This window comes from Bombus vosnesenskii, unplaced genomic scaffold, assembly GCF_011952255.1.
Source record: "Bombus vosnesenskii isolate JDL3184/JDL3185 unplaced genomic scaffold, Bvos_JDL3184-5_v1.1 scf7180000013272, whole genome shotgun sequence".
Classification (NCBI taxonomy): Eukaryota; Metazoa; Arthropoda; class Insecta; order Hymenoptera; family Apidae; genus Bombus; species Bombus vosnesenskii.
In genome coordinates, this window is record NW_022882930.1 from 5,617,677 (window position 1) to 5,636,184 (window position 18,508).

The 18,508-nt window shown below is 36.6% G+C and overlaps 1 protein-coding gene across 7 annotated transcripts in view; it reads left to right on the forward strand.

The window, feature by feature from the left end:
• LOC117231403 (calcitonin receptor-like) overlaps nt 1–18,508 on the forward strand; it is a 165,602-nt gene that overhangs the window by 35,373 nt on the left and 111,721 nt on the right. For 5 of the 7 annotated variants that reach the window (XM_033489824.1, XM_033489830.1, XM_033489828.1 and 2 more), the window contains one exon: nt 18,033–18,150. In XM_033489824.1, coding sequence (XP_033345715.1) covers nt 18,033–18,150 — 118 coding nt within the window. Of the gene's footprint in view, nt 1–12,859; nt 13,010–15,399; nt 15,469–18,032; nt 18,151–18,508 lie in introns of those variants that run through there. The other 2 variants (XM_033489826.1, XM_033489825.1) reach the window with 2 other exon arrangements.

An 18,508-nucleotide genomic window follows, 5' to 3' on the forward strand; every position in this document is an offset into this window, starting at 1 on the left:
GTGATGATACAGAATTTAAATATTAGATGGAAAGATAAGTGCTGCTTATTTTATTACAAAATGAAGATTCGTAGTTACAGTAGGAATTGTATAAATTTGTTCCAGTAATTTATCTTCTTGAATCGAAATCGTATTGACGTCGAGAACTTTAGGCGTACGGAAACAGTTTGTCGATCTATTAATAAAGTGCATCATATCGAACGTTGTATACGGAAGTAATGTTTTAGTTTTTGTCTTGAAGAAAAGCAGAAGTGCAACGAGCTCGGTAAAGATTCCGAGAACGTAATCGTAATTTGAACATTTAGATATTACCGTGTGTCACATAGCTCTTATTTCATCGAAATCGTACAAAGAGATTCGTTTGCAAAAAGATAGTTGCGGTTTAGGTATTTTTCTAAAGAAAAAAAAAATAACAATATTAAAGAGAATTTTTTTAGCCATTATCGGTATATTAGATATACTTTTTTAACTATTTCTTCTATTTTTAACTATTTCTTTTATTTTATATCTTGAATAGTTCATCAGTCTGAGAATTTTCACGCGCGAATCCTGCTCAATCTCGTTAATCGATTTCCGTGAAATAATTTCTTGGATCGATGAGTTACACGCATCTGCGACACGAATTTGTCCGGTAATTGCGTTTCTTCTTGCCTATAAAAATCGATTTCGAGAGAATACACACTTGCAAGCAGCTGTTTCACTCGTTTCGCTATTTTAATAAAGTTTCTTCAAAAATTCGTTTTACGTAGTTTAGTTGGACGATGCTCGCTTTGTACGTTTCGTGTTTTATGTACTTTACTCTATAAATAGGTTGCGGATATTTATGCGTTTGCCAGTAAAGTTCAGAGAAATTGAAAATACGGACAGTGCACTCGATGCGCAAAAATATACAAAATATCCGAAATGTAATACTCTCAGCAATATTTAGCGAACGAAACAAATTTCTAGATTCCTCCTTTTTTTTAATCATATCCAAAAAAAAAAAAAAAAGAGAAAAAAGGTAAATGAGTAAAATGAAAAAAAAAAATTAATTTGAATAAGTATCCGCAATATAGTTATAATATTTGATGGACGAAAAATCTTTTCTCGGGTTCAATCTCTTTAGCTGCGTCGATAAAAATATGTATTCGCATAAATATCCGCTCTCTATTTATTAGTTTCACCATTGCCGGTTTATTTTCCTTCGTTTCTCTTTCGGACGATACCTGACGATAGCTCGTGTCGAAAGCTACAATTTATCAAATCGAATCGAATTGAACAGCCGAAGGAATAAGATACACTCTCTTGATAATGTCGGCCCAATAAAAGAAATAAATTGACCCCGACTTGGTGAACTCGGAGAGAAAATTCGATTTTATCGGAAGAAACATTTCAAGCAAATTACGAGAACGTTGTTCCTTATTTTTAAAGTTTAACTATTACATTGAGAAACCAGTGCAAGTAATTATCGAGTCGAGCATATCGTCCAAAGTGGCAACGATAAGATTCTGTGGTATTAAAATTAGTTTGGAATATTAAAAAAGAAAGTGTCGTTGAACGTTCTTCTCTCAAAGTACAGAAATATTTTTCTAACGCCAAAAGGCCGGCGAAATCGTAGAGCTGAGCTTTCGTTGGGACACGAGGTGCGATATTTCCACGGTGAAGTCTCGTAAAAGGAAACTCGCCTGGTTTAAGCGAGCGCGGAACTTGTAACTACGTGCCTCCTCGTAAACCATTCTCTCTTCTTCGAATCCTCTTCATTTCCTGGTTCCAGCACGTTACCACGGGAAATCTGACGGGAGAGCGTCCTTGCACCCAGTTAACCGACTGAATTTCCACTGCATACCTTTCTACCACCTCGTTCTAACGCCTGTATCTGCCCTATTATTTTTACGTAAAACGATTTTCGCTGTTTCAGGAGAAACAGAATCACACAGGCGGAGAATCAGAGTTTTCGAACATTTACGGATCTTTTTAAAATTTCGTTCGACGATTAAAGGTTGAGAAGTGTCATGAAGCCAAGTAGGATTATCTGCTAATGAGTAGAATTTGCGTAAACGCGATATTTTTAAGGAACATAAATAAAACAATTCAGCATGTACATAATACTTTATAAAGCTATACAAAAAATTCGAGGCAGAAATAAAAGAATTCTTTTTATACAGGGTGGTTGGTAACTGGTGGTACAAGCGGAAAGGGGGTGATTCTACGCGAAAAAAGAAGTCGAAAATATAGAATAAAAATTTAAAAATTTAAAAATTTGAAAATTTGAAAATTTAAAAATTTAAAAATTTAAAAATTTAAAAATTTGAAAATTTGAAAATTTGAAAATTTAAAAATTTAAAAATTTAAAAATTTAAAAATTTAAAAATTTAAAAATTTGAAAATTTGAAAATTTGAAAATTTAAAAATTTAAAAATTTAAAAATTTGAAAATTTAAAAATTTAAATAATTAAAAAGATAACGTCAATTGAGACAACGATCTACAGTGAGACCCGTTATAACGAGACGCGATAAAGTGCACGCGTACCGAGCGAAAATTCAAAGTCGATTTTCTCGAAAACAAAGCCTCGAACGAAAAATTGTTATTCTATATATTCGACTTCTTTTTTCGCGTAGAATCGCCCCCTTTCCGCTTGTACCACCAGTTACCAACCACCCTGTATAAGTAGATTTAACGCCAACTGCGAGGCTGTTGACGATGCAGGCGAATGTGCTTAAAGTATCCCGTCGATTATTTCGATTTCTTTAATGAATCTTAGCAGTTTGTGGATGTTGTTCTTCCTGACATTGTCTTTGGTACACGGATTCAGTTTCTGCTTCATGCGACGCGTGTTATACTTCTGGTAGGATAAAATAAGATTTTCCCCTGTGACTGGTACGTAGCAATCTTCGCATAGATCCTTTAGCGATAAATAAAAGTAAGCGATTTTTGTCTGGCCTATTCGCGTGCGAGTAACAGCGATTTGGTTTGTTCTGAGCAACGAGAGGGTTAAATCGTATTTTTGGAAGAGCGAGTCGCTGATGTTTTTAACGTGGGCGTGTGCCGTTATAGTCTCCAATCTCTTTGTCATCGCTGGATTAATCAGTTTTTAGGATCTATAACGAAGTGTTCCACGAAGGAGGTCATAGAATATTCATTCGAATTTGAGGACGTGGCGGCCTGTTTAGCGACCTGGTTGGCGACCTCCTCGTTACCTTGGATACCGATGTGGCCTGGAATCATATTAGTTTGATCTCGTTGCCTCTGTCGATGATTTTGCGACAAGGGAAACATTATTCTTGTCGTTATTTGCTTAAATATTTCAATTTCTTCATCTTCTAAAAATTGTAGAATTTAGACAGACGCTAGTAGGAATTGCTTCTCGTGACCACGATGTCAGAAACCAGAGTTCGATGAACTGGAAATTATTTGAAAGAGAGATCGCGAGTGAAATGTTGTCTTGTTAATCGGTTCTTTTACGTTCCTAATATTCTTGATCGAATTATCAAATATTACACGACAGGATTAATACGACAACTGGAAAATATGGAAGAGACCTTTTGATAGAATGATTATCTCGAACATTGCGTTATTAGCGCACTTCGTAATTGTAACAAAGTAAATAGATATACGGGGAATATTCCTATAATAATTCTACAATTTTCTGTCACTTTTGAAAACAATTTCGCAATACAGTGGCAAGTGAAATTCTTCGCTTTTCATTCGATTATCGCCACTTTTAGACGCGAAGACGCGATATTTCCAGGTAATCTGATCCCAGGATTCTAACGTGCTACGTGGAATACGGAATCGAAGCTTCTTCCCGCGAAATATTTCACGGCGATTTGCTTCCGCTGACACTCGCTTGATTTCCTATTTGTTCCACGCAATCGTACGTCATTTTTCCACATTCTTTCGCCCGCCAATCAATTCGATACTCTTTCAATCGACGTTAATTCCAGATCATTTCACGCACGAATGTATAATTAAGTGGGATCATGCAAGTATTTATTATTTACCACCAACGCTTTGTATTGCGCAGATTCTTCCATCCTGAATTTCGATTAAACGCGCGATGAAATTTAAGATTTATCGAGACACGAAGATAGCCTTGATCAGCTTTGTTCCACAGATATAGTAATATTCGCATAGACGGTCATCGTGACCGTTTCGTATCGCGATTTCCAATAAAGCAAATAAACATTCTTATCTTATTAAATATCATTCTTCCTTGGAAGCTCGTTGTATAGATCGTATTGAATCGATGTGATAGCTTTTGTCACGTGAGTTTAGCGCATAGGTCTCGATAATTACGTCTTTAACCCTTTGCACTCCTAAGTCGAGTGTGACTCGACGTCAGTTTTTATCTCAGCAGCTCCTTCGTCGAGTTTCACTCGAAGTTCTTTCAGTGCCACCTTTTTTTGTGAAACGTGCAAATGAAAAGCAGGATTGCATCCTGGAAATTGTTTCAAAATATATCATACGCTTAAAAATTACAAAATACAACGATAGTGCGAATAAAACTGGTATTTAAGTGAATTTCTTTCTTCCTTCGTTTATTTAAATTCTTATTTTTTAGTTAAAGTAAACTTCAAATGAAATATTTAAAAGCTGCTGGTAACGACAATGAAATAAAACTCAGAGTGCAAAGGGTTAATATTCATAGTTGTGTGTCAAGTGCTATTTGTCATTTAATTAATTTTTTATCTTCGTGTGAGAATTTAGAACACATTTTCGCCTTTCTCGAATGAAACCATATGCCTCGATCGGAGAAATAAGAACGATCAGTTAACGAAAGGATGACAGGATCGATTCTCCCTCTTCTTAATATTTTCATCAGCAACGTGACTCGCTTCCCTAAAGAAGTATTTTTATACTTCGAATTATAACTGTTTCCATAATATCGCGCAAGTGTTCCTTGGAAACATGCGAGCTTAACCGGTATCGCGTTCTTTAAACTCTCTGGCAAAGTGAATGAGCAGAAGCACGCGCAAAGGATTCGCGTTCTTCTTTGTGGAAAACATCTCGGAAGAAGAAAATTGATTCTGTCAGTGGAGTGATGAGTTGTAAGTGTGTGCGCGTGTCTCTCCTGTCTCTTCGCTACTGTCGCGCACGAATTATACTTTCTTGTCCCTTTGCTGGGAAATCGCGTACGTCTCGAATAAGAGACGAGTTCTCCTTTTGCTTATCAAGTTTAATAAAGTCTAGATGTTATTCTTCGAATTTAATACAAACAAATTTGATATCTTATTCCTTATTCTTCGGAGAAAGATCGTTGCATTTTACAATTCCAAGATTAAAAATAATTATTCTCTATCGGCCATTACGACGTTTGCCATTCATTCGTAAGTACACATTGTATAACGATTGATTAATTCTCACCTGATCGTATTAATCCTTCCATTAAATGCACCTTCCATTAAAGGCAAGAGACGTATATTAAATTCGTCCTTCATCCGTAAATGATGGAACATCCATAAAAACTCGCATATCGCGTGTCATCAAATATGGGTGACACGAGTATCGAAGTATTAATCCATCATACCACCCTCTGCTTTGATGTCCAAAATCCACAACGAAGGCAGTGTAACTCAACCAAATTCGTGATAATCAATCGATAAAAATCCCGACTGAAACAACAACAGTGACGTTGCTATTGTCACGTAATTTTTGGGTTGGTCGGTGAAAATAAAATATAGTCGAGTCGTAACACAACTATTTACTTGGTTTTAATCAACCTTTATTATGAATTCACCAATCACAATGTAACACGCACTGAATTAACATAAATCACAATTCACTCCAACCACGTTATGTAAGACTTAGTTACAACAATACATTAAGTACGCGACTTATAAGAGACCGACATAGATATGTTGACTATTCTAAGGATACAGAATAAGTGAAGTTTTACTGACGATACTGTGTCTGAGGAAAGCTAGGGGTGGGTGTGTCTAAGGACACGGGACTATCGGATTTGTTGATGACAATTTTGGTTAAGGAAGTGAGGGCAGTAGACACCATCTCCGATTGGATAATAGGACGGTTGGTGGACCAGGAAGGGTTTTAGCCGCCCTCGCGAGAAAGTTGCCAACGGAACATACCAGATGTGGAGAAAACCAACTTTCTAAGCTAACACGTGGTAGACAATAAACGTAAAGGGAAATTTAAGACAGGAAATACTCGCTTGGTCCGAAGGACCTTAACTATAAAAATGCCAAGGCCCCCTGGTGGGCACTTAAGACTATTGAGGGTGCGCGCCAAGGATATGCAGACATCTGGGTGCCATCCTGTCCGTGGTGTGTGGCCTGATCTCTGATATGAATTGACGTTACACTATCGTGGAACGAGCGTCGTTAAAATGCTTGTACGGTCGAATCACGTAACCAAGACGGTAAAAGAATCTTGAAGATTTTATACATTTTTGTATATTTACATATGCAAATCGTAGACATATACATTTCCTATAGATGCATAGAAATCCGCGTACTATGTACTATTTTACATATTACGTGTTAGAATCGTACGATAAACCTGCAGCTCATTGGCAATCACATCTTCACACGTCCACTGATTTCCATTCGCATCCAATACAATTTCATACATATTAATTTCTCATTACGATCTCGTTACATTTACATTACGGAACATTTAAATGTTGCAAAATACGTTATTTCACTATTTCTAATCCGTGAAATGCCGAAACATTTCTAGTCCATGAAATCTATCTCGTTGCAACCGTTCTAGAAAATTTGATAACGTAGATCGTCGATGGCAATCAACGCGTCGAATCAACAAACGCGTTGAAGAATGACAGCTATCGAGAGAATTTACGTACAAGGAAACTCGAAGGTTATAGGAATATGGATGTTGGATGTCCGAGATCCTGCGGACAAAAGGAAGGGTGAAACGACGAAGCTTACTTTGCTCGGCGTAATGGAATTTCATTGTGGGTTATGGATGACGTTCTTGTTCGAAAATCGCCGGCAATCGAGAGACATTGAGCCGGGATAAAAACACGATTATAATTGAGTTTGAAGAGGATCTCTCTAATGGATAGTCGTTTTCGTTCGTTCCTGAGCCAGATGGAGGAATATTTGCGTAATTTTTGATTACGAGTAAGAGCGAAGGTTTCTCACATTTTCTCGACACTCGATTTTTTCTCCTCGTTATTTTCCGACCCAACGAATATCACGGAAACTCGTATCGAAGGGAGACGCCTGACAGACGTTTGGCTCTTTCTGCGATAATTCGTCATGAGCCAACAACGAAGTGACGTTCTAACTTCGTATCATCGATGTAGACATCCGGAGAATCGCGGATGTTCCATAGGTTTTCTCTTTGCTCGTTTTTCACCGTACCAATTCAGTGGCGAAATTTCGCTGGTGGAAATGAGCGTCGCTCGGAATGCGGTGTCGTGTTTCGCTAATGATCATTCTCGTCAAAAAGCTCCGTGCTTTATGGTCTCTCTGCTAACCAGATACTTTTGTTTGTAATCCGATGTTGACGTTGTATTATGTTACTGGCGAGTAAAACTACACCTCCTGTCTACTTTCCATTGCCGATCTAATTTTAGTTCTGGAATTCGTTGCAACGTTAGAACTACGAACGAGTGAAGTATATCTGATCATCGGTTCGACGGATTAATCGCTTGCACGACAAAGATACTCTGAATGTTCTGGGAAATGCGTTAAATATTAAAATACTCTGTATAACAAACTTGAAACCGACGTATGACAATTATAGGAAAGTAGAAGAATTATAAGAAAGTGAAAAATAGGGAAGATACGCGATAAAGAAGATCGGTCTTTCATACTTAATTAGAGATCATTTAAATTGACAAGAACTCACCCTTGTGAATCTATAAAATTCCTATGAAGAGTTATGAACTGGTCGAAACGATTGTTATATTAAAATATAATAATATTTCAGACCTCTAAATATACTAGTTTAGAGATAACTTTGGATATTAAGTATTAGATACGAAATGATGTTAAGGGGAACTGTATTATACAGGGAATACAGTTCATCAACTGTGATTATTTTCCTAAAGAGGCAATGAGTGTTTGTGAGGCTTTAAATTGCATAAGTAGAAGGGGTTCTAAATGGAATATCAGTTAGAGGATAAAAGCTTTAATACAACAGAGAGACTAGTTCAAAGAGCTTAGAGGGAATTAATTTTGGTATTTGTCGTAGTAAGAGGAGCATCTGTTAGCATCCATGTATTGTGTTAAAATCCATCAAACATTTGGATTACCGCCAAAATTTGTTTCATATGCTACGTACATTTCCCTACCTATTTTAGTATGCATGGAATTCGAAAAATTTTAATTGAAGTGTTTGCGGCGCTGTTGCAGAAACTATGAAATTAAGATGCTACGATCTAGAGGCAGTGCATTAAAATTGTTTTAATTAGTTTGTTCAAATAGAACAGTGGCTGTATATGAGCGAGAGAAAGCAATTACGTAATAATAGAAATATAAAATTGCGTAACTTATCGTTATTCTGTTATTGTTTATTTATCGATTAATGTTAAAATACATCCAAACAAATTAGAATTTTCGTGCAATTTTATTGTATCAAAATTATGCTCAGATCTCGTCTCACGCGTTACCTTTTGCGTAAGATACCTGAAAATGTACAAAATAATATATCGAGTCGCTTCATCGCTTATCGACTGAAATTAATTTTTCATCTTGTTAAGCTGCGGTTGCAGTGATAAATTTGCGCGCAAGACGCCGATGTATAGGCGTTGCAAAGTGGAAACAGCAACGAAAACCCCGTGGTTTTAGAGGGCACCAACATCAATTTCATTCGGGTCAGAGTGCATCATTGCTAAACCGAATGTTTGGACAAGCATGCAAATGGCAACAGGTTATACGTGGCATCTGTTGCTTCTCGATTCGATTATCGCCGCCTCTGAAAAATTGGGACGATCATCGTTATTGATGGATATGTAAATTCCGAGAGGGAGAACAAATTTCTAGGATTTTCAAAGCGGCATAAAAATATCGGACAGTATTTATATTTTGATTTTTACATTTTCATCGTTACACAAACATTTTGTTGATAATTATTTTCAACTTTATCGATAAAATTTAGTGACGCAAGTTATGAACATTAAATTTCGTACATTAAATTCTCAAAATGCTCCCTAATCTTTGCTGTATTTTATTCCAAAATATACCGTCACTTATAAAGCATTAAACATTTTCATATAAACGATTATACAGGATGGTTGGTAACTGGTGGTACAAGCGGAAAAGGGGTGATTCTACGTGAAAAAAGAAGTCGAAAATATAGAATAAAAATTTTTCGTTCGAGGCTTTGTTTTCGAGAAAATCGACTTTGAATTTTGGCTCGGTACGCGTGCACTTTATCGCGTCTCGTTATAACGGGTCTCACTGTAGATCGTTGTCTCAATTGACGTTATTTTTTTAATTATTTAAATTTTTAAATTTTCAAATTTTTAAATGTTTAAATTTTTAAATTTTTAAATTTTTAAATTTTTAAATTTTTAAATTTTTAAATTTTTAAATTTTTAAATTTTTAAATTTTTAAATTTTTAAATGTTTATTCTATATTTTCGACTTCTTTTTTCGCGTAGAATTATCCCCTTTCCGCTTGTACCACTAGTTACCAACCACTCTGTATATATAAAGTAATATATGTAATAACATATTTATTTTTTAATGTATAAAATTAATAAAGAACGTCTTAATAGTCTTGGCATGTAACGCACTAAATTTCTAACGAACTTCTGTCGTATTTTATTCGATACAGTTTATACAATTTAGCAAATAGAATGTAGAAATATGTAGGACATATGTAAGAAGATATTTATTTTTTAATGTATAAAATTAACAGAGAACATCTTAGTCGTGTTGGCATGTAACTCACTAATTTTCCAACGAAATTCTATCGTATTTTATTCGATACAGTTTATACAATTTAGCAAATAGAATGTAAAAATATGTAGGAAATGGAACGCAAATCGATAGAGCTCGTCGACAAAACATCACAAACGAGAAGATTAATGGTCTGTCCGTTTTGGGTTACCGAGATAACGCCGGAGTCGATGTAGACATTGCAAAAACACGTAGCGTTAGGGATTTCACGTCTTACGATGTAATTGATGTACTTAGCGTGCATCAACAACGGCAGTTTGTTGAAGCTTCACGTTGTTCCTCCGAGGATAAAACTAGACGATTAAGAGCTCATGAAAGATAAACAAAATGCTACCAGAGATAACGTACGAGTTAGATAATCGACGTGTTTTTATCTGTCGCGTAGTTTAGGGATTTACGATCGCTTAACTTCTACTTTTAATATCTTTCGATCTAATTAATCGAGATTTTTGAACACGTTATAATAAATAAAACGGAGCGTCGATACTTTTTGCAGCTACTGTATATTATTATTACGTTGTTACATTTTAGTATATTTCATAAGCTTTGTCTTTAATACTATGATTATCAGTCTGTAATACGTATCTAAATGTTTCGTATATAAATCGATATAATTCAAACGATATTTCCTTCTACAAAGACATGGAAAACCTAGAAACTTTTGTACGCCAGAACTATGCATATACAGTCAACGTTATCGATACACGTTATCAGAATACGATAGTTCGACTCAGATTGGCAAACCAGATTGCCAGATGCTGTTTCCGAGCAACAAAGAGAACATGTTTTTTTAGGATCAACAAAACCGATCAATGCTCGATCTGCAGTGATCAGGAGTTGGAAAATGCGTAACGTTTTCTGTTCAGCTGCGTTCGGTAACGAGCTTCCAGACGCCATATCAGAGGACCGTACCCACGGTTCTTACGAAATTTAAACGAACAACAAACCAAATCGATTTACTGCTGCGTTCGAATCGCATTAAAAACAGGGGCGTTTTGCCTACATGAATAGAACATAAGCTTAGAAATAGGGCATATGGTAATAAGTTTCTCGTAAACGGAATATTACACCTGTGTTGACTAAAACACAACGCGATAGCCGTATGTTTGTATATTATGCTACGCGCGTTCATATATTATTATTATTAATTCAGATGATATTATTAAAGTTAAAGTAGATAGATCTATATAATTACGTCTCTGTCTAAATAAAAATCAATTTTAATTCTGGCGAAAATATCTGTACATATTAAGTTGTCCGGAAAGTTTCTTCCGTTTTATGAGGAAATAATAAACGTACAAGGTTTTTTGTTTTATATTATCTTGTCGAATTACGTACGATCCATTTTGTTCCGTTGAGATAAACACCGCGACATTTCACAGACTTGGTTTCACGTTTGTATAAATGTGCACTGTTGTAAAAGACACGTTTGCGAAAGGAAGACGCTCTTCGGACAAGCTAATATTTCCAGTAATTGTAAAGAAAGAAAATCCGAGATTCCGCGTCATTTTGGTAGTTGCAGCGTTAAAATTCGCCGGGACGTTTCGACTTTAACAAAACGCTAAACGACATGGAAATGTGTGGATTTGCAGCTCGATAGCCGAGCTTCGTAACGTCCCTATCGAATCTTCCTTCGTACGTATTGTACGGAAATATTGCGAAACACCCTGTACGAATTGTTTTATCGTTGGATCTGAAAATGCGTGCGCGAGCTACAGTGATTATAGGGCATGGCGCTGAAGGGATAGCGCGGCGATTCGATCGGCGCCGGGGAAAACAGGATGCAGTCAACAGGGTGGTTCGTCTGCTTTTGTAGTCACAGTGGGAAATCAGATGAAACCGGACTCCTGATACGGCTGCATCGGCTTCGACGTAAATGCATACGGTGGTCGTGTGTATGACGTTTGCGTGACACGCGAATGCCGGGAATCGATAACGTAATTCCACTGGACGTGAGAGCAGAATCGATCACGTGGATCGCGCGCAAAACTACGAAGCAGGTTTTGTTAAATCACACTCCGTGTAATTTCATTTTCTACCGGTATCGAGCTTCGACGCTGCAATTATGCTACGCGCGTCTCGCACTCCTTCTAAATTCAATCTTCGCACGTACGTTATTGTCCGTAAATATTCCTATATTTGGATCTCTTTGCATAATAACAAGCCGTAATTTATAAGACGCGTTTTTTTATAAATTTTTAATTCTACGATGTTACACTGACGATATCAGTAAACCGACGAGTTTCTCAACTCGTTTGTTACGTCTTTGCAATTTTACACCGAATGGAATGACTGGCTCGTCTCGAACTAGTTCAAACGAAGAGTTTCGATATTCTTACAGTTACTAGAATTATGCCGATGCTTGTGACGAGTTCAACGTCGTCTTTGATTAAAATAGAGAGATTTTAAAATAGGAACGCGTGTTCGTTTAGTCGCATCGCGTTTAATCGCCATCTCATATCGATTATAATCCGGATTTACTTCCGGTGCGTATACGAACATGGAAATTTGTCTATTTCTAGCGTTAACACAGGTGAACATTTAAGGGAAGAGAAGGTAAAACTCTGTTTCAGTTATCCAACAGAAAAATTCACAAGAGGCGTTCGATTTGTCAAGCACGATTCTATCGAGTAGATGAAATTTGAAGTTGTCACTGCGGAAATACATGCGTATCGTGATAGTCGGTTTCTAGGTGTTGGAAATTCCACGATATCACTTATCCGACGATTTGCCAACATCCAATCGTACGGTCAATTTGTACGTCCCGACGATTTGAATCTATCGAGCGTGCCATACTAAGTACGGTGTGCGTCTATCTGACGTGGTTGTCGGATGAAACTGAAACGCAGAAATGTTTACTATTCGTCGTCGTTCCGCTGAACGAATGTAGTAGCATGTTTTTCACGGTTGATACGGTGTATAGCGTATACGTGTATTCGTTGCAAGTTAATGATTCGCGAGTTTCCGCTAAGAAATTTATACGCTGCAAGAACGATATTGAATTTTAGTAAAATAATCCGTTACCGGTCTGACAAAGTAGTACGGGATGCGCTTTCGTTTCCATTGAATAGTGATTCGATTCTCAGCCATACGTGGGCCGAAATTAATTACTTTTTAGAACCAACGAATCTACAAACACGTACGTCCAATCTACATTTTTTCTTACGGATAGTTTTACGAAGTACACGCGTCTAACATCGAAATCTCTTTCCAGCTAAAACATATTTTCTTCGATGATACGAGTTTCTTTCGTAAAGAGAAATAGTTGAGTGTTAAAATGACGAATCTGTGATTACCATTTATTAACATTTATCTTTGATCTCTCGATAAAATTTCAGCAACTTTCAATGCCATTATGCAAAATGTTGACGAGGTAGTTAATTACAATACGCCCTACGGCGACTTACTAGCGTATTACCGCGGATATAATAGCAAAATTGGGACGCATGTGGCGTGCAAGTGCAAAAACGAAAACTATAGTACGTTCAAGGCGAACATTCAGCAACTCTTTTGTGCAACTCGTACGCTGTAACAATTTATCTCGCTACTTTTTTCGCCATGCAAATCGTTCTATCCTTAAAGATCGTTTCTTCGAAATTGCTATCGTATGTTATTGTCGTTCTCGAACCATCTTCGTTTTTGTGACACGCGATTTAATAAAAATGTCGTGCCGAGGTAAAGCGCAATGAAAATTTGTCAATCTCGTTAAATCCAATCAATCTCTTGCATCGATCGTTTCTATTATAGATCGAACGAAATAAATACTATTTGAGGGTGACAAAGATAAATAAGAAAGGCGTTAAGTCAGTTTCAACGACGCTTTTGCGTTTTAATTACCAAGGTGTTCAGCTGGGAACTTAAGGGATTCGAAATTCCCTTTCAGACGTAGTTTGAGCGGAAAGCGAGTTTCGTTGGTTAAGAATCTTCTTCCATTTCGAGCGAAATGTTCTTTTGTTTGTTAAACACACTAAAGGTTTCTTCCTCCTTGTCCCTTTTGTCTCGTCAAGCAAATAGCATTTCTCTATTCGAATTGAAAGCTGCATTAGAGCATAAAGCTGCATTAAATTACCATTCGCGGCTCGTTACACGATTATGTCGAAATCAATGAAATTAATTACGGTGGAAGTTAGATGAACACGTAGATATATTTCTTTAAAATGGAACGACTGAGGAATATTCTTTCATTTCTTTTTTATAAGTACTCGCTTATCTCGTTTTAATCATTACGATAAGTAATTAGTAGACTGTAAATATTTCTGCAAATTAATATTTTTCTAACACGAAGAAATGGAACCTATGTATTCGTTTCATCCACTTAACTGAACTTCCAAAATTAAACGTTAAAATTGGCAAAGTTGTAAAACGGGGAAATTCCTTCATCTGCGAACGAAATTGTCAATTTCATCGATTTCTATCGAATACGAGATTTTAAACAAACGTCGAAAACTCATCTCTTTGCTAAGTATGCAAATACCTTAAGCTACCTACTTCTGAGGAGCAACAAATTCCAAATGTTCACCAGTTAAATTCCGCCTGTTTGTCGCAGCAGGCAAAATATTCCAGGACCAAGAACGTTATCCTTTTACAAACTGGTCCCGCGAGTCGTCGTTCTTCTTTCGTCTGTACGGAAACTTTCGTGGGGAAAAGTGGTCCCCGATCGAGTGTATCGAAATTGGGATGGAGGCGAAGCAGGAGGCGAGAACTTGCGGAACTTGCTATTCAATTTTCGTGGCCGGGCAAGTTTCGCGAAGCGCTTCGCCCTCTATTTTGCCATGTAAATGAAGAGCGATGCATAGTCCGCAAGTCCTTTGGAACTGCTTTAACAGGATGGCATTCCCCGATGTGTTTCACGCGAAACCGCTGTTATGGGCAGAATCCACGTCTGCGTTAGAAACGCGAAATCGCGCGATATTGTCCGATGAAAAAATAGAGAAACAGAAAATTTCTATAATAAACGACGTACCATAGTAACTTAAATTAGAACTTTAAAAAGAAGATGTACATGCGTTTTTACTTTTCTTTTGTGAATCGTTGTATTTACGAAAAATGCCAAAGCGTAGAAAAATGGATTTCTCTACGTCATTTATCTTTTTTCCTTGTCATTTTTTGTCTAACTTCAACTGGGACGCTTACGCGAATCGCTCTGTATAGTTGTCAGGAAAATTTATTAAATCTAGCAGAAACCAGCAATTCGTCGTTATTGATGGTTCATTCTCGAAACTAATATTTCGCACGGTGGAAGCAAAGATCGTCGAGTTGGTTGAGCGATTATAAAGAAAGAGCGAAACGTGGAAATGATGAAAGATGGTAACAGCCATCAAATTTCGTTCAAAGCGCACATCAAGTACTAACGTTTCTGTTTGCTTTGGAACGAAATCGAATTCTCGTTAGAAATTCTGAAACTGTGATTTAGGGATCGGGCTGAAGAAAAGATCGATTATGAACGTGGATGTAAAGACCCGGTTCGCGTCCGCTGTTCAGTTCGACAGCGTTCTCTTTTTAATTTTTTCGCTTTGTTTCTTTTTCTAGTTTCAATTCTTTGCACGCGTGCCTTACGTTCACGGGATATTTAAGTGAGCCGCTGTTACGGATTAAACGGTAATTCATTTCTTCGATATTAGTTTTCTTTTGCTTTCCGTGAACTTCGTTAATACTCTTCTCTCTACTTTTTCACTAAACAGAATGACAAGCAACTTCTGTTTTCATTACTAACGCAATGATTAATCTTCTTCTCTTTATTGACCAATGCGGATCAACTGTTACGAATTTACCGTGGCTAATTTCACTTTATTATTAATTATGCTTTCTAACATTTCACGCAGAAATTAACCTTCTTTTACTAATCTTGTTACAATTATTTCTATCTATGCTATGATGAATAGAGGCGAGACTGAGAGTGGCTAATTTTACTTTATTATTAATTATGCTTTCTAACATTTCACGCAGAAATTAACCTTCTTTTACTAATATTGTTACATTTATTTCTATCTATGCCATGATGAATAGAGGCGAGACTGAGAGCGTCTTATTCGCAAGTATCCGAATCATTAAAATGGAAAAGAAACGTGCAACAGAGTGAATCGACGTGGAAAATAACGAATTATGAAGTTGTATGTTTAGCGTAGAATTCTGATGTTTAGTCGCGTTAAACATGATCGATCAATGTCGATAAACACTTTGTTCGTTCTTTGCTTTTCTTTACCACACATCATCGCTCGTTACGAGTTTCATATTTAAAGTTCTTCAATGGACTCGAGGAATGTGTAATCACTGCGCTCGGCTATAAAATTATTGATTTTACTTCACTGCTCGTTTTAATAAGAGGATCAATGTCAACCAAAATTGTATTCGATAAACGTTACGTCGTTCGATAATTTATTTCGTTTTCTCTTCTTCAGAAATATTATCCTCCGATAATTCCAAGTCATTTTAATCAACGAACGAATACGCCTTTCAGAAATTTCAATGTTGAAACATTAAATATCCATTTCTATTAAAATAATATTAAGTTTTAGTTAATTAAATAACATATAAAGGATCCGCATCTACGTAGGTTGGTTCGCGATAGATCTATCAAAGAAAAGATAAGCAGACGCGATTTCTCTGCGGAATCGAATCTGGTTGCTTTGCAAAACGTAACTTATTGTTTCCTGCCCTGTCGTCAGAATGAACGCAATAACTCGCTTCGCCAACGAACTCGTTACAGCCATGGTATATCGGTTGAAACGATCTCTATTCAGAAATCGTGAAAGCTTCTACGTTGATTGATATTCTATTCCAATTTCACGTTTGAATTATACGAAATTTAATTATCACCGCCGCATCGACATTGTAAAATATGCCCAGACGTTTATCGACATATTTAATCGTGAAATGCCATTGTTGAATATCATCGAATGACAAGTGGGTCGTGATTAGTCGCACGAAATACGTATTATTTCAATTACGTCAGGTTGGGATATCACAATTTCCCAAGAAATTTGCAATTTTTTTTTTATCGTCGAGAATTTTCATCGCCTTTTTTATTGTCGACATTGATCGAGCTGCTCGGGAAACGCGCATCGTTAATCTTGGGCTGAAGACACGATTTGCTTGTCCCATCTTGATTAACAGATTCTCCAGGCTTCCGGTAACAATTTTCTCTTTGATTTATAGCGCGCGAACGATGAATTTTTATGCATTTATGAAAAATGTCAAGGCGCAACAATGCACATAATGTGCGTGATTTATCTAAGTTTGAAATTACGTCTTAACAATTCGCTAATGCGTTAAAACGACTAAACTATAAATATAAATAATAACTAGATGAATTTTATTCGAGATAAAAATAAGATATAACAGGTTGAAACAACGTGTCACTTTTAATCACGAATAAAAAATAATTTACGCGAAGGACCTTCCGTATCAAAATCATTCTCAAATAATCTCTTTTCTCTCGAATTAACGCTTTCAACTAACTTTCAACGTTATACTTTAAAGGACAAACGTAGATTATTTTACAACGCAATAAGATTTATTCTCAGAACTGTTCTCGATCATCCTCGAATGATAGCTGTGTATGTTACGCTTGTGCGAATGAGGAAATTTGTACTTCTGACGCAGTTCACATAACGGAGTTAGAAATTATCTGAGAAATTATCTCGCCAAATGTTTATTTAAACAAACGAAATCAAAGGAGATATTCGTTTGATAGACGGGCAATAAAATAATTTACGAGAAAGTGTATTTGTTTGTCGAAACAACTTCCAAGATAATTACAAATCAAATTGCACGGTACTTTATTTGAAGCATCATCTCTCAAGCATTTCGATCAAATTATATTTACCAATTTGAAATCACGTAAAACTCGATCGCGTTGTAGTTACTTTCACGTGCTTATTTTCTATTATTATTTTCTATCTCTTATTTTCTATCACATGTGTAGCATTAAAGAAAAGTATAATATTCTAAATCTTACATATTATTGTACATATGCATATCACGTAATTATTGAAATTTATTGCCCACGAAAAACTGATAGTATTTACGTGTTTTTACGTACGTGTATCCGACGTCAGAAATACAAGAAGCTCGCGAATCGTTCGCGTCTTCGTTACACCGTGAAAGAATGAAATTCAACGAAGAAGTAGATTACGAATCATTAAGAAATTGCTTCGTTGTAGATGCCAGTGAATACGACCGTAGGCACTACCCTTTTGGACGAGGAGCTTCGGCGTATTTTGCAGGAAAGGGAGCTGGAATGTTTGCAGTTGCAGGCCATGAATTCCACGCCACCACCAGGTAGGATTCATTCGTGTTTGGTTACTTGGCGATATACATTTCATCCTTGAAACATTCGCCTCTGAGAACTCATTAAGTCAAATTGCGGTACTATCGGATTTTCTGGCGATAAATTAAAAATCACGGGAATAATCCCGATATAAAAACGCAAATTCTTGCACGCGCCGCTCACTGAGAACGCGAATTTCAAGTTGACAAGGTTTATTGAAATTTGTCGCGTGCGGCAACGTAATAAACCCAGGTCAACACTCGAAATGTTATTTTCGTGTTTTCTTTGTTTAAGCGCGGAATATATTTTTAACTTTATCCGACGTGTTCGCGAGTCTACGACATCCGAGCCCTATGCGACGTAAAAGGA